Genomic DNA, 21,617 nt, shown 5'->3' with positions numbered 1-21,617 from the left:
GCTGCAATCTCTAATTGCACATTATAAAAACATAGAAGGCAAGTAAGTCCTGACCATACAAACATAAAAGGTAAGCCAAATAAAAACATTCTAGGCAAATTTCTATATCTACAGAGAAAATTCCAGTTTGTATAATATTCTATATTCAGAATTTGACCATATAGATCAGTGTTTTCCCTTCGAAACTGCAATTCACTTGAGAAAGTATTTTAATTTTAGCTCATTTCTCACTCCCCCCCCCCCCAAAGATGCTTGTTTGTGAAAAATATATGTGTTTCTTGGAATGGTTTACCCTGCCATACTGCAAGGAATGAATAAAACTGCATCAATCTCTTTCTAAGAACTAATGAGTTCTGCCACTTGGTACTACTGTATTGCAGAAATACTCTTTCTGAAGTAGGCATTACATGCGTTGTGAAGTATTCAAATATCAGCCAAAATGAACAAGAGAATCATTTATTCCATTGCAGTGAGGAGGCACGCTTAAAGATAGAGTTTTGAGATGTTTCTGATCTCAAATTCAAGGACTCATCCACTGATTATAACCCACAGAGTACTTTAACTCAATGCCTCTGATATTTCTGGGGAAAATGCACATTAAATAAAAATCAGCATTAAATTTTTATCAACACTAAACATGTAGTCATTTGGATAGCAACCAGAAATGGTGGAATTAGAACAACAATTTACATAATCTCATAAGAAAAGCATCCAGGTTCTGATCAAGGCTCTACTTAGGTAGACTATTAAAAACACATGATGCTCAATACACAGAGAAAAGGACAAATCTTTAATTCTTGTTAGTTTGCAACAGAAAAGTCTATTTATACAATTAACAGCAGTTTCATTTTAAATCACCAGGAGAGCAGAATATTTCTTAGACATTACTATATATTTTCTTTGCATGTTCATTATAATCACCAATTTAGGGTGGTTTGAAAAGGGGACAATTTATATGGGAAAGTGCAATTAATGGCTTCTAATTATGATAGCCATATAGGCTTCTAGAATTAGAAACAGCATGCTTCTGAAAATCTGTTGCTGTGGAATGGGTTGTCATTTAGCTGCTTTTGGTCTTTTAATAGCCATCTTTTTGGATACTATTTGGAACAAAGAGGCCTTTGGCCTGATCTATAGGGATGGCATGTCGTTCACATTACTGAAAAGCACTTTGATGTGCTTCTGTACTTCAATTACATCTCTTGCCCAACTCCTGGACATGAAAACGCAGTAGTAAAAATTCTTCAAAAGGCTAGTTTCTTAGGGTCAAGGATTCCCTGCTTGCTTTCCCTCAAGATATTTCATATTAATCACATTTCAGGGAGTGTGCAAAGTCCTTCAAAGAGTGCTTCCAAACCATGGGTATAAAGTGACAGTGGAATCCTTTAATTTCTCATTAAATTGTTCTTCCTTTTGGGTTTGGGTAGTCTGCAAGGGACAAAAATCAACCAAACCATTCCATTTAACTGTGGTTTCCGGGAGTTTTGGTTATTTGAGGAGGGATTTCTGACTGATTGTTTTGAAAGGGAAGGAAACTGAAAAAAAGGGTTGGTCCAAATACTGTCTCCAGCATTGATACAGACTGGTTCTGGCTTTGGGGCTTCCACATTTATTTAAAGAAAACTTAAAATGGATATGTCTTTCCCTTAAGTAGCTGGAAACTTTTATAGGAACCATTTTAAACTTTTGATTAAAGAGAAATATAATTTTGCTTAACATGAAAATGTTATCTCTATCAATTTTGAAAGAAAACCCTGTTGACACATACTCATTGATAATTTCTATTGCAGCCAAACATGTATTCTTTTCCCAAAAAAAGGCTCATTTTAAAGAACTTATCTTCAAAGAATTACTGCATGAATGACTCCGTCAGATAAAGCTTCATTTCTGTAGAAGTTCACTTAGAGCTGTCACTCTTTAAGTCCTTCTTCTTTCAATTGTTCAAGCTCATCTAATAAATCTTTCCCAGCTGGTCCTGCTTTAGAGGCAAACAAAGCAGCAGCCTGCGTAAACCCCAAAGTCTTTAGGTTTCTGGCATAATCTGCAAATACCGCATGGATCAGTTTCTGTAAAATGTGTGTTAAGGAAACAGACATGAACCAATGGCAATAACCAGAACCAGAACACTGTCATCTCATTCTCGAAAAAGATTCATTTTGGGATGGGGCATTTATGGATAGTGATACTAACAATAAGAACTGCCCATACTTTGATCTTGGGCATCAAAATATTTAAAACAACCTCATGGAGCACACTGCATGTTATTCCCTGGATAAACTGTTGCCATTTCCTTCCTTAGAAAATGTTACCCTGCCATCCCACCTTAAATATTTGTTTTTCAGTTCGAACCAAATACTTTTTTAAAAACCAGCCCAAATTACTCCCCTAATCAGCAGTAATAATTTCAAAAAGGATATTTGCATCTTCGTTAACCTCAATTGTGCCATACTTGAGGCAGGCTTCGAGGAATAAGGCGGCCCTATCAAAATACCTCATACTGTTAAAGAGAGGAACAAATCATTAGGATACAAAAGGCAACTTAAAGTATATATTGTCACTATGTAGGAAAACACATTGACAGGATTGCAACAAGACTCAGTAATGCTTTTGGTACACATTTTTTAAAGGCTATTAATTCCAAACAGAAATTGATATATTGTATGTGTTTCCCTCATCAAACTATTTCTGCTTACTACAAAGTGTATCAAATAAAAAAACAAACACACAGAGCTTGTATACTTGCCTTTCATAGCCTTTTAGACTCACTGTTTGCTTTCTCTGTCTCTCACTTGCATGAATATCAATTTATATTATTTGACAAATGGGAAGAATATTCCAGGAATTTGATGAACTGGGCTCTAGTCAGTGAAAATTCTTTCATTCCAGGGCCTTTTAGCCTCATAATTTACAATCTGGTCCCATAACTGCATGTGTGTATTTTCATTCAGTTAAAATTTAAAACAGCATGTGGGAGACACCATGGAAAATATATGGCACAATATGTTTTCTTCAGGATGCCAAATAGGCCTTTCTTTCCATTTTTGAGTGGAGGGATAGCAGACAAGAGCTACCATTTATTTCTGAAGTAATGTGTGGGATGCATCTGTACTGCTGCATTCACGATCCCTATGTAGACATGACTGTTGTACTATTGCCACTACTGCCACCAGTAACGGTCAACACTGTTGGACTGGATGAAAGTAAACAGATAAAATGATGAAATGAACATCATTGGACCTGTGTAACATCTCTGCAACTCTCATGAAACAACCAAGGGAGAGAAGGACAAGGATGGCCTTGGATTTCTGATTGACTTGTGGAGAGCAAAGATTATCAACCCAACGCTTCATAACATCTGCGCATTCCTCTGCATTCAGACGAACCTAGAAAAGAGTGGAAATACTTCAATCAATTTTAGAATATGAGTCATAGTGCAAATAGGTACAAAAATACACACATTCTTAATATGTAAGGTTTGGAAGGAAGGGGGTGGTCGTGTGTGTTTTACCATATTATGAGGAAATAATGGGACTGACATGAAAAGTTCTGATCAATTCTTGGAAAGTTTCAATTTTATTAATCTCTGGCTATATTAAAGTCTCACCAAAGGTTTTTTGCAGAAACTCAGCTACAGCGTAAAGATATTCCCAGAAAGTGATGGTGTGCCAGTGAACTAAAGATGTGGGATAAGAAGAATGGACGGAGTGATATCTGGCCAAATTAACCAGTAGAAAGGAAGTCCACAACCAAATGCAACCAAGACAGAAAGTACGAGAACAATTCAAAGCTAGAAATGGTTGTAAAGAAATCTCAGTGGAGGTTAACAGGAAGGAAATTTGAAGCAACCTTGGAGATTGAACTATAACAACAAAAAGTCATTACATAGGACTCTGCAGATGGTCCTATTACCACTTGCAGAGTCCTGACTTAGACCTGTAAGTCATGGATACAGCTAATTTCCCAATCCAATGATTCTGGTTCATACTGCACCTAGAAGATATATCCACATTCTCCCTATTTTCAACTTGTTTTAGCTGTTAATCTATAATATTCTTACAGAAGTTGATATTAAAGCTGCAAATCTCTTAATATAACATTTTGAACAGTTATTGTTATCAGTGCTTGAAATGTGTGGCTGACATTTTTCATTTTTCCAGAATATTGAGTGATTCCTCCACATCACCCTTCCTGAAAGGTATGCTAGCTTTTACTTTGCTAGCTTCTTCCCTGGTGGTTGTCTATCAGCATAATTATGGTTGTTTATCAGCAAGCAACAGATCACAGGGGATAGGAAACAAGGACTGAGAAAATTGCCTACTTTTGCAAGCCATGCAGCTCGATTCCATTCTCCATAGGTTTGCAGGTAACGACACGCATCAGCAGCTTTATCTATTAAGCACAGCAACTGGACACCTTCTGTAAAAGAAGAAGCAATTGCTATCTTAATTTCTACAAGCTTGATTAATCCACATTTCAAACTAAGAAGCCTCTAATGGCAGCCGACAACATCAAACCTTGCCATTTGCTACCTGAAGTGTGAAGAGTCCCCCAGCTCAACTTCCTCTGGTCTAAATTTGTGCCCAGGTATTTATTTTTTAAATTGTACAATGAATCAAAAAATGAAAAGACTTGAGTCTTTCCCAATCCAGAGATTCACACTCTGATGCAAACTATGGGTGACAAGAAGAGGTATATGCATCACACAGATGTGATGTAACAAATACAGAAACTAGATAGACCACAGTACAGTTTCACAAAGATGCTACCCATTTCCCCCAAGAAGAACGGGTTGTTTATCTGTAACAGTGTTTCTTCGAATGGTGATCTATGAATTTCGTACATATAGGTATCCACGCATGCACGGTGCAGTTTAGAACCTTCAAAATCTCTAAATTGAAACATTTCTGCAGAGGCCCCACCCGCTCCGTTCACTAGCTGCTAGGCAGCAGCTAGGTAACAAGGCATAACCAAACAGGAAGGATGGGCGGGGTGTGCAAATTTCCCAGATCACCACTCAAAGAAACAGTTTCAGGTAATCTTCTTTGCGGTGTCTATGAAATTGCACATATGGGTTACTAGCAAGCTACTAACCTGAGAAGGTGGTTCATGCCACACAAGTAAATAAAATGGCCCTGCCGAAGGCAGTATCCTTCCAGACCATGATGTCCAGCTTGTAATGGATACAAATGTCAGAGGTGTAAATCATGTCGCTGCCTGGCAGATCTAATCAATCAGAATGTCATGCAAGAAGGCTTTGGGAGGTGGCTATGGCTCTATCCAAGTGGCCTTTCACGTGTTGTGGTGGGTTTTTGCCCACTAGGCAGTAGGCGAGGCAGATGCTTGAGAAAAATCCAGGATGCTAGCCTTTGTGAGGACACTGAGAGGCCTAAGGCAGCCGATCAGTACTTCAAGAATAACCATAGAGATTTCCGATGGGAAGCCATTCTATCGACATAGAATGCAAGTGCCCTTCTAACATCCAGTGAGTGGAGAGCCACTTCCAGTAGGGAGGCCGGGTGTTGAATAAAGGCCGGAAGGGTAATGTCTTGACACATATGGAATTGTGACACTACCTTTGGGAGGAAGGTCACATCAGTGCAGAGTATCACCTTGTCCCTGTGGAAGTGCAAGGGGCGTCAGACCGCAAAGCACAGAGTTCACTGGCTCGCCTAGACAAGGTGATGGCCACCAAGAAAATGATCTTCCAAGACAGGTGGGCAAGGTTGATAGAGGCCATGGGTTCAAAGGACAGCTTGGAGAGTTGGGAATTACAAGTTCCAGATTCTAAGCTGGGAGTGATAGGGAAGGTGGTAGTGGTGGTGAACATTATTAAAGGCTTTTAGAAAGAGGCAGACTAAAGGGTCTGAGAAACAGGAAGGGCTTCGCTTGGTATGACTTCGGACTGAAGTGTCTATGGCAGTAGTGGCGATAACTCTCCCAGCATTGCAGGGAGGGATATGAGGAGTTGTGAGTAATCTGTCTCATTTTCTGGGCATGCTCCAACTGAGTGTCTTTTTCAGATTTGAACAGGCTTGCTTCATCCACGGGAAGGTCCTCAATGACCAACCGGGCCGAGATGGATAGGGCTGACACATCAAGCCATAAGTGGCGATGTAAGATTACGGCAGTGGCAAGGAGTTTACCAAGAGAGTCAGCCATATGTTTGGCGAGTTCTTTCTGGAGATTCGCCAGGAGACAAGCCCCTTGTTGGAAAACTTTGGTCTGAGCCTGTTCTTCAGGTGGGAGATCAAGGAAAGGAGAGATCTTTCCCCATAGGAAGCTTTGGTATGATCCCATGGAAGCCCCATAATGAGGCATGCAGGCAGAGAGGCATGCTGAGGAGTAGATCCCCCCCCCCCAAAAAAAAAAAAACATCAAGCTACTTCCCCTCCTTATCTACTGGTGCTGATTGGGGCTTCTGAGAAGGGTGAGACTGACTGAAATTGACTATGACAGTTGGACTTCAGTTGTTTAGCAAGCCATGCTGCAGTAGACAGGTCAACATGGTAAAGATTTTCAGCCCTCTTTGAGGTTGCGGGGACTGCAAAGGGGGATACGCCTGTTGTTTTAATCAGCTGAAGTAAGGAAGGAAGCGAGGGCAACACAATGGTGGTAGGAGCTTGTTGTTGTAAGGAAGGAAAAACTGGGTCCTCCACCACCACTACGAGTTGTGGGGTGGAAAGATTCAGGTGCAAGCCATCCTAATGAGTAAGCAGAGGAGTAATCCAGAAAACAGTTCGAGTTAGATCGAGAGACAAAGAGTAGTCAGGGACAGTCTGAGTCAAAGCCATAGAGGAGAAAAACCATTAGAAATAGTGCAAAGAGATATAGAGAGGTTCCAAGCTGCTGCTTTTAGAAAAGGAAAAAAGCACTGAAGCTCAGCCCCACCCACGGCATTTATATAACATGGGGAGAGTGGATGGGGCCTCTGCCAAAATGTTTCAATTTAGTGATCTAGAAGATTCTAAACCACACAACACATGTGTGGACAACCCATATGTGCAGACACCATGAAGAAGAAACCATTATCAGCAGCATTTTCCCACCTAACTAAAGTGTTTCATTTCAATGGAGTCTAAATTCAAGGCTTCAGAAAGAAAGAACATTTCACCTGCCAGCTTTCCATTTGCAATCATGTTGGTTGCCACCAATTTGATGGTACTTTGGGATGGGCCTGAGGAAGTAACTGTCGTAACCAAACATGCTTTGAGTGAATCACAGTAGTAATAGGGATTCTCAGCACTTGTCTCCAAGAGTAACTGCACAGCTCTATCCGTCTGAGAAGGAATAAAAAGAAAGGCCACTGAGTCCCCCTTTTGGGGTGAGAAGGGCAGGATAGAAATGTAGTAAATAAATACATAAATAATACATTTTCCAATGCAACCAATTAACTAAAAAAATCTGAGTTTCTATTTAAGAAAAAAGAAAATAGAATTGCCCAATAATAATATCTATTGCCAGTGTAACTTTATTTTATCCTTGGTGTGCTAATTAATTTCTTGTTTTAATGAAAATGGAATGAATTCAATCGTAAAAAAAAAGAAAGAAAGAAAATTGGCAAGACAAACCTGGCCCAGAAGCAGCAGTTGGTCTGTGCATTTCCTGGTGTGATCGTAATTTGATCTTTTAACTTCTTGAAGATTGACCCGTTCAAGCTGGAATTTCTATAGAGATTTAGATGAAAATAAATTATACATGGCAAATTACTATTAACAAAACGAGAATTGTGCTTCTGTGATATATATGAAAACAAAGTGACATCCAGAGGATAAACAATCTATTGTTGTGCTTCAATAATTTACATTTCTCAAGGGTTCATCTTATCATGGAAAGTTATATAGAAATAACTCCGTCCAGATACATTCATCCAGGTATATATATTTTTTAACCATAAATGGGGAGACTGGCATTAAAAACAGAGAAGAGAACAAAAAGGACAGGAAATTCAAAGACATAGCAAATATAGCATAGCAGTTATGGAAGTCATGTAAATATTTTTTAAATTCTTCCAATGCTTGAGGTTTATAGACTCAAAATTACAGACTCACAATAAAAAGACCCAAGTTTCCAAAAAAGCAGAGAAGGAAAAACAGCCACCAAAAAGTGATATGCTTTTGATAAGTATTAAAAGGAAGAAAAAAAAAACAAATGAAGGGAATTAAAACATGTTGAGCAAGATGGCATTAATAGCAGAGTAAGTGAAGTAATGAGGACTTACAGTAAGAATTAGGAAAGTAAATATATAAAAAAAAACAACCACTGCATTAGTTTAGGGACACAAGAATATGGATATCAGTATAAGGAGAGGGCCCACTTTGCCCTCGATTAATCCTTGAACTGTTTTTAAATTATGTTCTACTATATCATTTTATAATTTTATAATTTCACTAAGCCATTGTGTATAAATATGTTTTATTTTGTTTTGTTTTGTTTTATGTATGTCTTTTATCTTGTTTTATGGTGATTATCTGGGCTTGGCTCCATGTTAGTCACCCTGAGTCCCTTCGGGGAGATGGAGGCGGCGTACAAAAATAAAGTTGTTGTTGTTATTATATGTTAAGAAAACAGCACTATCTCCTATGATCAATGAAAGTATTACATTCCTCATAAAACGCAGGTATTTTTGCTGTATCGTTTTAGCATTTTGGAGAAGGGAATTGCTATAGACTTTCCTGCCTCCAAAAGCCCTGATATTTCAACTGAGAAATATTTGTGCACCTCCTTTCTGCAAATTCATCAGATCCATTACTAATGAAACTTTGAGAAAGTGATCCAGCTATGTCTTAAGCAAAATTGCTGCAATTGGGTCCAACCTATGGCATAGTGTGGCTATAAATAGAAATTGATAAATACCTTTCCTCATTTCTGTCAGCGACAAAATTCTTATTTGCCCATCACATCCTGCACTACACTGTGCAAAATATAGAAACCAGTAGTGCTATACATGCACATATTCAGGGATATGAGCACAAAAAAAGAATGACATATGAAAGCCTTAAATGAAAGGTGAACAGCCTTATGTGAAAGTAAAGGTGCTATCTTTAATTATTTGAGCCATCTTATTAGCTAAAAAACATGCAATACCTGGAAATATGAGTTTTCGCACAGTGTATCATAACATATATCTAGTGGACTGATCCATTTTTCTTGAGAAATGTTTTCTGCTTTTTCAGTGAATGTCTTCCCCTGGGAAAAGGTATGCAAATAATGGGCAGCAGCGGTCCAGAAATGCAGTTCTGATTCATCACCATACAGCCTGGGAAAAGCAAAAGTCTGAATTGAAGGTTTATAGCTCTTATGATTTTCGATTTCTGAATGCTATTATCATTATCTCTGCCTCTTCCCCTAAAATAAATTAGAAAATAGGCAGACTATGAAAAAAGACATTAAACTGTTGTCCAGTGAAACATTTTAATGAAGAAACAATAGTTCTCCTGAAACTATCTTCGGAATACAGATGGCATGGTTTTTCCATCCCCAAAGAGTCCCCAACATATAGTGGGCAGGCCAGGGTGCCCACAGACCTTAAGATAGCAGGAATGACCCAATAACACTTGTTTGAGTGCAGGAAAAAAGTAATTGGACATAGGAAGGATTAAATAGCCTTATTTTAGGGAAGTCTCAAAAGAATCAGGTTGAAAATTACATTAGAATTCTACATGTAAAACATGCATAAAACTTCTTACCTTGAAACTAAAAGGCATCGCTGCAGAAGGGCAAATTCTGAATCAAGCAAAAGCTTCTTGATATCACTGCAAAATAGAATTTTACACTTGAAAAAATTCATCTGGAGGACATTGCATTCACAACATATATGAAAATATATTCCCATGCCTCCATAACCCTGCTAACGTTTGGAATAAATATTATTCAAAAATATCATACTGCACTTTTTAAAGATCATCAGTTCATTTTAATCTTTTAGTTTGTGAAAGATACACAAAAGTTCAGGACAAAAATGCTTATCACATTAACCCAATAGCTGCTTGTTTCAAATCCATGGTATGTGGTCATGTACCTAATCTTTCTATTATGTCTATTGTCACTGTTGTTCTTCTGAATTTATTTTCAATTTACATATTCATAAAAAAAACAGTGAAACAAATATATAAACATGAATATATGCATTAATCAATACAATAGTTCCTATAACATCTATACTATATTTGTATTTGGTTATACCCTCCCCTCCTCTCACCTCTCCCAATTTAATGATTTCCCGTCCCTTTGGTTGGAGACATTTATATATAATTAATAGAATCATAGAATCATAGAATAGTAGAGTTGGAAGAGACCACATGGGCCATCTAGTCCAACCCCCTGCTAAGAAGCAGGAAATCGCATTCAAAGCACCCCCGACAGATGGCCATCCAGCCTCTGCTTAATTCCATTCTTCCTTCCTATTACATTGTTTTTCTATTCTTTCTTCTTCCTAAATCTTTTCCTTTTTTTCTTTTTTTCTTTTTTTACAAAATTTAGAAATATTTCCCAGTTCTTGATAAAGTTTTTTGTGTTTTTTCTTTGCTAATTTGTCCATTTATACTATTTTAAAGTCTTTCACTAGCTGTTCTTTTATTGTTGGAAGATCTGCCTTCATCCAGAACTGTGTATACTTCTTCCTGCTATTATCATGTAGTGAAATACTTTGTAGTTTAACGATTTTGTTTATTTGACATTCCCAATACAAATAATTCAGGCTCCAATTGTATCTTTGACTGAAAAATTTCTGGCAGTGTTTTTTGTATTTTTCCCCAGAATGCTCTAGCTTTTTTACAGGTCCACCACGTGGAAGAATGTTGCTTTCTGTTTTTTACATTTCCAGCACTTGTTGTTTCTTCCCTTATACATTTTAGCTAGCTTTGCTGGGGTCAGGTACCAACTGTGCATCATTTTATAAAAAACTTCTTTAGTATTGTACTGCAGATTGTAAAAGGAAAAAAAGATAAGACTGTGTTTTGAGAGACTGATTAAGATTATAGTCTATCTGCATGAAGTTTGCCAGCGAGTTACTTGCATTAGAGGGCATCATACTCGATAACTCTGCCAATGCTTCACATTGATCTGACTGCCAGGGCAATATGGCTGCAAACAATACTGCTGACACAAAAAATGAACTGAAAAACTGACAATGAGAGACAATAAAGATGTTTTATTTGTCATTTCTACAAATGTATAACATTATCAGTTGAACAGATCTGCTGGAAGCTAAATATGCATATCGATTAGTAACACCAGCAATCAAGAGTATATTTTGATTAACATATGAATGCATTAACTGAGATATGCTTACTTGGATAATGAGTGCAGTTGTTCTTGTAGCAAATTTTTAACATTTTCATTCTCTGAATAATTTCTGGAAAGCAAACAATACAATTAACAAGGCATAAATTAGTCTGAGACAAAATAACCCAATTCTCATCCAGAGTACACCATCTGCTGCAAATCAGAGGAATAACCAGAATTGGGGGGGGGGGGGGGGGGACTGAATCATCATTCTAACATTATGTAGGACAAGTAAATATGGATAATTTCTTCTCACAGCTCAACAAAGCATTTCAGCAATAGGTTGCTTTAAATGAAGAGCATTATCTTGCATTGGTATTTTGTTGTCAATTAAGAGTTAAATTTAATGTTATATTATCAGACTTCTACTAATGTAACAAAAGTTTCCCTCCCGCTTCTCCCTCCCCATCTGCTCTGAAGTGTATCCCCTTCCCAAATTTGGAAGGCAGAAAATATATGGGAGGGGTCTTATTCTGCAGTGTCTCTGCCACAATATAGGTTGCAATTTATCTTTGTTAATAATTAAAATACTGGGTCCCCTGATAGTGCAGCGGATTAAACTGTGGAGCTGCTAAACTTGCTGACCAAATGATTGGCGGTCCCGCTGTTAAGCCCAGCTTCTGCCAACCTAGCAGTTCGAAAACATGCAAATGTGAGTAGATCAATAGGTACCGCTCCAGCAGGAAGGTAATGACATTCCATGCAGTCATGTTGGTCACATGACCTAGGAGGTGTCTACGGATAACGCCGGTTCTTTGGCTTAGAAATGGAGATAAGCACCAACCCCCAGAGTCCGATATGAATAGACTTAATGTCAGGGGAAACCCTTACCTTTACTAATTCAAATACTTGCATATATGATTTCTAATCCACTGTTTAATACATTCACAGATATATGTCATACAACCAGTTATCCTCTTTGCTCAGCTCATGAAAGAATCAACTTTATTTGACTGTTATGCACAGGGAAGTATTGCATATAGAAGAAACATGGTTTGTTTCTATATAAATGCAGTGTGTTCAGAAAAATTAAAAAATGACAAATGTTGACTTCCAATTTTATGAAAATTACACCTAAACTAAAGGTAGTAGTGACCCACCCACATACTCCTAATCCAGAGGCGCCTAACTTTATCTTGACATCATGTGAGTTTACGTGTCTGCATTTCCCCAACAGAGTTGAGAAAATAATTGTGCATGAAGATAAGTTCTTGTTCTGCCTAACAATGGTTTAAACTTCACCCAGCTCCAGCATGCTCTCCTCCAACAGTTATAAAGCTGTTCCATTGCTGTTTTAAACTCTTAGTATGTGTGTTGTCACTTTATAAAACTAGACTTTTGAATTTTAATAATGAGTCTTACATGTCAGAAATGTCTAGAGAATATTTATTATTCCAAGGTTGGTGTAGCAAAAATGCCTTCAAAGCTAAAGAGGCTCTCGGAATGAGAAGATATGGACACCACACAGGTTCTGGAAAACAAAAGGAGAGGAGGAAAGGATGAAAAAGAAAAAGAAAACTTACATTAGATTCACAATGACACCTGAAAACCCCCCACAAATATAGTAAAAGAGATTAAATATTTGGGACATGTGCTTATTATAGATAGTTGATAAAAATTGATAATGTGAGTTTATAATCTCTTGAAAAGTACTGCCATATCAGGAGAGCAATCATATTATCAGTGGCAAGTTTAAGAGACAGTAGTGTGACTAAGGCCCCTTCTACATTGCCATATAAAATCCAGATTTTCTGCTTTGAACTGGATTATATGGCAGTGTAGACAAAGTGTCTAAGAACAGACCTATATAGCATACTGTGTCAATAGCCATAGAAATCCTAAACTTATGGGTATGGTGATCAGGTGACAAATTCAATATTAATGATAGCCATTGGCAGACAAAGATAGCTAGGCATAATAAGAATAACTTTATTTATATTCCATCCTATCTCCCCAAAGGGACTCGGCGGATTCCAATTAGGATTCCCATGAAAGATGTTCCCTAAGGGAAAGATGAGTAAATAATCATATGAATGGTGGAGGGGATTATTGGAATGTAGTGTGGAGTTGGTAAGGAACCAGAAAGGAGACAAGATAAACTGGTCAGGGGGCTGCTGGTGGTCTCACTAATGTTGCAATATGTATATTGTGCCAGGAAGCTAGTGTCTCTGTTCATGTGATTTTAATTATTTTTTCAATGTTATATTATAATTGGCTGGTTTTAATGTTTTTATCTATTCATTGCGGCATTGAATTGTTGCTTTTGTAAGGCCGCCTTGAGTACCTTCAGGGTTGAGAAAGGCAGGCTACATTATGGTAAATAAATAAACTAAATAAATTCAGCCTAGTCTCAATGGACTGGAGTTTGTGGATATTTTCCAATTCCACTGTCTCTTATTTCACTCTTCCTCTGTAGTTGTTCAGTCCTGAGATGAAATGCACAGGAAGATCGAATCTTTATTACCACATAACACTACCTTTTTTGAATAAGAAACAATTTCAATCCATTCCAGCTCCTGTGCCTAAATTATGGAACTTGTATTACTCTTGTGGGTAGAATATATATTTCTCATTCTCTGGATGCTTCAACATGTAAACATCTTATTATTTCAAGTGCCACATGATTCAATTGAATAAGAAAGGCGGCTTTTTCCTTACCTGACAACTCTTGCTCATCCATCCTAAAGCATGCAGATTTCATTGTCATCTCTAGCACTCTGATACATCCATCATCCGATGCTAAAATCACCTTATCTGACGTACACCAATCAACATCAAGTACTCGGAAGTTGACATTTCTCCCAGTTCTTAAACTGCTAACCATCTGTACCTGAAAGGCCAAACAAATCTCAGGGTTAAGAAGGCTACAGCAATTGAGGAAAATATCTCTCTTCATATCTATATATATATCAATCATTCTTGACAGTACATATAAGACACTTTGGCTACACTTATGTCAAATTTTCTTCTTGTTTTCTATCACCATCCTTAATCACAAATGCTATTGAGATTTATCTCTGGGATTTTTTTAAGGAACGCACACACACATTCTTTCTAATCATTATTACCTGGTGGTCTTCCATTTAGAAAAAATGCAAAGGACAAAAAATTGATGATACAGATATTTCTAATTGCTTGTTTTATATATAAGTAAGGAAATATGTTTTGTTTCCAATACAAGGTGTATTTCTGTTCTCTCTGTATCTCTTTATGATAAAAAAAAACTACTAGGATCAACTGTAACAGCTGAAATATCTGAAAAAAAACTAAGAAAATTTGTGATTTTAAAGAGTATACAGGCACAACTAATCAGTGTCACAAACAGAAAGTATCCATAACACAATTAAGTAGGGTTTCAACCCTATTTAGAAAAAAAAAAGGGAGATGTTAAACAAAATTGGTATCTACCTCCTTTGTATCCCAGACTTCAGCCCCATCATTGTACATTGCTATGAGCTTTTGGTTTCCTTTTCCAGGAGCAAAGCGGATCTTCTTCACCCAGCCTCGGTGTGTTGGGATTCCCCTGAAAGGCCATAAACAGTATACATTTGTCATAAAGACTTTGTTTGTGTTTTGATATCACACAGACATTTTAGTCCATTTCTAAAATGATAAGCAAAAACCTTTCCAAGAAGAAAGAGCTTTCAGTCAACATCACCTTCCATCTGTCCATATTCATACTGTGATTGCTATACCACTTTGTCTTCAGGTCATTTCCCATTACTAAGGAAAACTTAACATTAGGTTCTACTGGCAACATTCGATCAGAGGGTTGCCTTCCTCTGAGGGTGAGAGTGTAATTTGCCTGAGGTCAACAAATCAGTTTCCATAGTTGAATGGGGTCTCAAACCTGGTCTTCCAAAGTCCTTGTCTAACACTGAAACCATTGCATCATACCAAGCCATGAACTATATAATTAGTTAACAAATTGGTGAAGCATTTACTATTCCACCTTACCATACACAGAATCAGAACATTTATGATAACCTTTCTGGGCATGTACTCGTATTTACTCAAGTATAATGCACCATCAAATGTAATGCACACCTCAATTTTGAAGGCATACATTTAAAAAAAGGTTTTGCTGTCGAATATAATGCTCCCAATATGGAAACCACACAAGACTGGTGAAAGGGCATGACTTCCCCTTACCTATCAGCTGTTTCCGCTGCCTGCCTCTCTGAAAAGAGGCCCAACGGCACAGGGAAGGGGAAGTGGCAGCCTGTGCCCCTTTGCTACCCTTGTGCAGTTCCCAACCAACCTCCTTCACGAGGCTTCAAACTTCATGAGGCCAATTGACCCAACAGAGGTGTGTGGCTTCCCTTTGCCTGTTGGCTGTTCTGCAGCCTGCCGGCCTCCCCCTTGGTTTGAAGGTGTTGTGAAGCAGGCAGTTGGGAAGCCATACTCCTTCGTCAGGCTGAAGTTGGTGTAACTTTGGCCTGATGGAGGGAAGCAGGCGGGTCTACATGCACGATTCTAATGCGCCATCAAATCTAATGCACACTTCAATTTTGGCTATGTAATTTAACCAAAAAAAGATGAGCATTAGACTCAAATAAACATGGTAGTTTCTATATTTTGGTCTTAAAACACACCTGTATGATGAACAGTCTCATATATAATTACTAATAAATTTGCCTTTTGAGACAAATCATTATCGACCAGATTTTGAGTCAACTCACAAAAACTAACAAAAATGCCATTATGAAGCATGCAAAAACCTCAGTCACTTTCTTAGCTATATGGACAGCCATTTTGTAAAATGTTGCCCATAGTCTGATTTTCAAAAATTAATGGTAACATAAAAAACAACTAAACTAAGACTGTTGTACTTTGGACATATCATGAGAAGGTATGACTCACAAGAAAAGACAATAAAGTACAAGTAAAAGACAATAGGAAAAGAAAATATATCACATTACAGATGGATAGACTTAAACAAGGAAGCCATGGCCCTGAATCTGCAAGACCTAAACAGCTGAAGAAAAGGGCTGCTGGTGACAAAGTGACTGGAAGGTCTCTCATTCATGGAGTCAACATAAATTGATATTAACGTGACAGAAGTTATCAAAACAAAAACAACGATCTGATCTTGTGGACTAGCATTTTCCCCCAGTGTGCCAGGAAGCAACACTATATATTCATATTATTTCCTGGAAATTCATCATGAAATGACATCAGAACACCATCTAAATTGTGCCACATCTGAATGTCATGCATATCATTACCTGGATACTCTGGCTTTCAAATCCCAGAAATTCAAGTTTCCATCAACATCTCCCAGAACCAAGGTATCTCCTTTCCAAGCAATGCATGTAATACTTCCCATGCTTCCCTACAAAGATTTCAAGAACAGATAAAAACAACAACAGAAATTAAAAATAAAAAGAAATAGGTAAGTAAGTAAGTAACTTTATTTTTCTATCCCGCCACCATCTCCTGACAGAGACTAAGGGCGGCTAACACGGGACAAAGGCCCGAAAACAAAAAAAAGTACAACAGTTAAGACATATTACAATAAATAAAACACAGTAAGATCGACATTATAAAAACAATACATTATTAATAAAAACTCATTAAAAGCATAAAACGAGTAAAAACAAAATAAAATGAAATGAACCACCAGGTTGATGGAGGGGGATGGTGTGGAGGGGACATTTGAACTAAAGTGCAGTAATATAGTTATAAAGTGCTTTGGGGCAAACAACAAGATGAAAACATTTCTTAACAGTTTGATGGGGATTTGAAAGACACAGGCAGGAATTCAGAAGCCACGCCTGTTATTAAAATTTGGGACAATTCCACTTCATACAGCACTCAACAATTTCTGATCCCAATTTTAAATCTGAGACCTTGCGGATTGCATCTTTTTTAAAAATGCAAGAATAGGTTTCATAGATGCTTCAAAGACAGTGCTGTAAAGATTACCAAAACAGTCTGATCCTTAAGAATGGCTTAATGGAAACTGACACTAACAATAGCCTGGAGTGAAGCTTCTAGGAATGCAGATCAATAGTTCATTTTTAGTACTTATTTATGAACTCCAAGACTATTTGATATAATGCAAACTACCCTATGAACATAAGGAATCTGACACAGAGGATAGATGCTAGAGATGCAATAGGTTCTGTGATATGGGATTTCCCATCGGTATTATCTTCTGAATGGAACTCTCTAAGTATAAAGTCATGACAACAATTTGTCTTGTGACAGCTGGCAACTAGAAAAGCTGTCAGCTTGGGAACATATCTACTTTCTTACTGAGGTATATCCTTGCTTACTTCATACTAACATAAATTGCTATATAAAAGACCCTGTTTTGCAGCAATGGGCAAAAATGGTAAAATGTATGAATGAAGACACACTGAAAAGATATAAGAATCTCTCTATTGACCAAGAAGACAGATATTCCTTTTATATTATACTATTATTAACAATAAAAAAGGGAATAAAGAGTAACAGGTGCTTTTGCTGTATCTGTTGTAATTAAAAAAAAATAAAACAACATATGAATAAAAAATTCAAAATTTAACACTGAACTTACATCAGGAGGAATTCTTGCACTGTCTTTGACAGAATTTCCTTCTACGGTCAAATGATAAACTTGCCCATCAGTATCTGTAAATACAAAGTGCTCCCGAGCAGAAATATTCTGACTGAGTTCGGATTTGCTCTCAGCTTCTTGCAGTAAACTGTAAAAGAAAAACAAAAAAAATTGTTTCCTTTACAAAAAGAAAAGAGTTATAATATATTTATAAAATTATTCATTCATTTCATTTATATTTCTCTTGTGAACAGGACTCCAGACAGATTACATTATAGAATAACTATACTTTGCAACATAAAATGAGCAAGAACCATAAACATTTGAAATACTATTTAAAAACAAACCACCAGAAAAATATTATACCCATCCAATTAAAATACTCTTCTGCAATAACTGGATTTAGTTGTTTGAGGCTTGCCTGAATTAAACTGATGGAAGGACAAAAGAGGTAGGGTGTTCCAAAGCTTGGAAATGCTACCAAGAAAGTCTTTCATACACTGACACTAAGCGTATCTCAGAAGCTGAAAGAATCAAAATAAAGGCCTTGAAATTCTCAAAGCCCAGGGCAGCTCATATTGGTCAAACAGCCTGAACCCAAGTTTTATAGAAAAGCAACACAAACCAACAAACACTATTACAGTAGAGTCTCACTTATCCAACACTCACTTATCCAACGTTCTGGATTATCCAACGCATTTTTGTAGTCAATGTTTTCAATACATCATGATATTTTGGTGCTAAATTCATAAATACAGTAATTACTACGTAGCATTACTGCATATTGAACTACTTTTTCTGTCAAATTTGTTGTATAATATGATGTTTTGGTGCTTAATTTGTAAAATCATAACCTAATTTGATGTTTAATAGGCTTCTCCTTAATCTCTCCTTATTATTCAAAATATTTGCTTATCCAACGTTCTGCCGGCCCGTTTATGTTGGATAAGTGAGACTCTACTGTATCTTATAGACATGGCCAAGGCACCAAAAAGGTCTCTAAGGAGAGAAAACAAGTGCTTTTAATTCATCATCTAAAGGTATGGTGTGAAGACATATGGTAATATAACAACTGGGGCTGGTAAATACCTGGATGATAGATTGCCTTGAAATTCTTTGTAAATTGCTTTGAGGTGGATAGAGGAAAGGTGGGCTAGGAATTTAATAAACGAATATCATGCATGCAGCTCTTTTTTTCTTACGTGTGTGTTTAGCTTTGATCAGGAAAAGGAAAACAGGCAGCTATCTTGCTATAAATGTGGAATTTACCCCACAACTTCACCACAGTTTATCATAGTTTTATGCTTCACACACATATATGTAGCATTGAAGCTTACTATGTGAAGTCTAGCTTAAAATCTAAGAAATTGTAAAATAAACCCTACAACCATCTTGTCTCCATGTACATTGTTTTAGGAAAGTATATAGTTAATGAATGTGATTCGAAGTCTGGCAGACACTCACAATGTCAACATAAATTATCTTCAGAATTTAAAAGAATGAAAAAGAGCTATTTAAACCTAGAAAAGCACAAGCTTAAGCAACAAAGTGGAGCCTGAAGCTGTATCTACACTGCCATATAACAGTGCTTCAGAATGCAGTTTAACTGCATTGAACTGGCTTTTATGGCAGGGTAGACTCATATAATTCAGTTCAATGCAGTTAAACTGCATTCTGAAAATCTGCTATTTGGCAGTGTAGATCCAGCCTTAGATATAAACTTTAATGATCACAAATTGGATCTTAGGATCAACATCAGATAATCCCCCTACATGTCTTATTTAAAGTCTGGCTCTTTTATGCTTTATTATGGTAATCCCATCATATAATTAATTATGCAGTTATTCTGTACTATTTCTTGCAAACACATTTTGAGTTTTCTTGGTTGAGAATTTAATTTTCCTTGGTGCCAGTAATTGTTTATATGTCAGACACAGTACAGCATGCACCTGTCACTATGATTCAGGGGAACTGATTGCATTAAAACATACTTTAATTGTGTTTGTTCTAAGCAGCAGATTGATTCATGAAGTATAAGATGTTTTTTCCCCTTCATCCCACCTCCTTACATATTACAATAATGCTGAGCAATTCTGAACAATGCTTCCTTCCTCCTGTCATTCTAACAATACAAAGAAATCAGGCAGCTGATTTCAATGACAACATGAACCCATATTTTATTTCCATAGATCCGAAGTTAACTATATGAATGTTAATGTTATGATTGAGCCTCATGGCTCTGCTTCTGGCAGACGTGGACGTAAGACTCCTCGAGAGTCAGATACTCTCGAGGAGCGCGAAAGAAAGAGGCTGCGAGATATCTTTGCAGAACCATCTGACGAAGAGTCTTTTGAGGGGTTTACGGAGAGAATGGAGGAAGAGCTGGTTAGCTCAGAAGAGGATGAGATGGATTGGACTCGGGTAAGGGAGGAATTGGGTGCCACTGGCAATGATGGGATGGAAGATGATTGGGGACCTTCAGGACTAGACCCATGGACAAGCTGGAGGGATGGGACGGGATCCACAGCTGGGGATGCTGTGGGGCGTAGTCAGAGGTGTTCCAGTTCTGATGAGGAAAGTGATGAGGAAACGCCCGGGTTAAGGAGAACAGCTGATAGTGATGAGGACTTGTAACTGGCATAAAATGGGGCTTGGGAGCAATAGCAAATTGCGTTGGGCAAGGTAATCTGGACAAACGCTTGGGATCTGTGTGGGACGTTTTCCTGAAGACGGGTGTGTTTCGTGTGCTGATTACGTAAGTTGTTTTGGAATTTGGGTTCAGACGGCGGGAGGAATTGTGTGGGCTTTTGTTTGTGCAAACCTCTGCTTAATCTCAATAGCTTTGACCTTCCGTCGTCTTCTTGACGGACGCCATCTGCTACTCTGGATTTACGGACTGAACTGACTACGGGCTTGGATTCTCCTTCTGGACTTGGAAAACTGCAAACGTCTGCTTCTGCCTATCGACCTTCGGAAAGAACTGGGACTACTCTACTGCTTCAATCCTCGGCTGTTGTGTTTGTATTGGAAGTTTGCCTGCTGGGTGTAGGAGTGACTTCTAAGTTACTCAAAACATAGTACTGGCAGCAGAGAGGCATCTGCTGCCAATTAGTTACATTCTTTTGAACTCTTTGTTTCCCAGCTTCTGTTTTGTTTGTTCCCAAGCTGAAGCAAGCTGTTTTGATTTTACCCGGATTAAACTCCGGTTTAATCCGGTTTATCTTTTGAACGTTTTTCTTGCCCCTTTTTGCTTTTTGAGGCTAATGTTGCCTGGCCCTTGTCTTTTACGGGCATTTTGAGTTCTGTAAATCCAATAAACTCTGTTATCTTTGATCTTGTGGCGTTCTGTCCTTGACAGTTAATGTATAGTAATTTCTGGCAAGAAAACATTCAAAGCAAACTAAAAACAACAACAACACAGTAATTTCTAATTTAGAATGATGCTAATACCTGATTACCGAAGACTCCAAACTGCTCTGCTCTGTATCTGACACCCCTGTTTGTCGGGCCATGGCTTCACGGGCAGCAAGCTGTTTCTTTCTTAAGCTCTTAAGGTTATGAGAAGGTGACCATTCCTGAGAGAACAGAAGTCATAACTTTTCACTCATCTCTAAGGATTACTTGCCAAGAGTACATACCATCCCAATTCACTTGCATGAAAAAGTGTTATGAAATACAGCAATACACAAATCAGATTCCATTTATTCTGTTTCATTATATTACAAGACAAAAAGCAAGGGGATGGTTTCTGCAAGAGAGGATTTATGTTCTATCAACAAGATCGCATCTC

At 37.6% G+C, this 21,617-nt stretch overlaps 1 protein-coding gene across 1 annotated transcript in view; it reads right to left on the bottom strand.

Annotated features, from left to right (window-relative positions):
• Positions 1-440: 440 nt before the first annotated feature.
• The window catches only part of wdr11 (WD repeat domain 11), a 62,844-nt gene continuing 41,667 nt past the window's right edge, over positions 441-21,617 (bottom strand). The window contains exons 15-29 of the mRNA XM_003218610.4: positions 21,278-21,402; positions 17,828-17,975; positions 16,512-16,618; positions 14,692-14,806; positions 13,942-14,113; positions 12,646-12,754; positions 11,291-11,353; positions 9,687-9,752; positions 9,085-9,256; positions 7,569-7,664; positions 7,112-7,277; positions 4,319-4,416; positions 3,238-3,383; positions 2,418-2,497; positions 441-2,068 (exon numbers count right to left, since the gene is read on the bottom strand). Of these exons, the coding sequence (XP_003218658.1) occupies positions 1,911-2,068; positions 2,418-2,497; positions 3,238-3,383; positions 4,319-4,416; positions 7,112-7,277; positions 7,569-7,664; positions 9,085-9,256; positions 9,687-9,752; positions 11,291-11,353; positions 12,646-12,754; positions 13,942-14,113; positions 14,692-14,806; positions 16,512-16,618; positions 17,828-17,975; positions 21,278-21,402 (1,821 nt within the window). The 3' untranslated portion in view covers positions 441-1,910. The remainder of the gene's footprint in view (positions 2,069-2,417; positions 2,498-3,237; positions 3,384-4,318; positions 4,417-7,111; positions 7,278-7,568; positions 7,665-9,084; positions 9,257-9,686; positions 9,753-11,290; positions 11,354-12,645; positions 12,755-13,941; positions 14,114-14,691; positions 14,807-16,511; positions 16,619-17,827; positions 17,976-21,277; positions 21,403-21,617) is intronic.

This window comes from Anolis carolinensis, chromosome 3 (assembly GCF_035594765.1).
Source record: "Anolis carolinensis isolate JA03-04 chromosome 3, rAnoCar3.1.pri, whole genome shotgun sequence".
In the NCBI taxonomy this organism is placed as follows: domain Eukaryota; kingdom Metazoa; phylum Chordata; class Lepidosauria; order Squamata; family Dactyloidae; genus Anolis; species Anolis carolinensis.
Note: the sequence above shows the minus strand (reverse complement) of the source record. Positions and strands in the feature narration are given on the sequence as shown.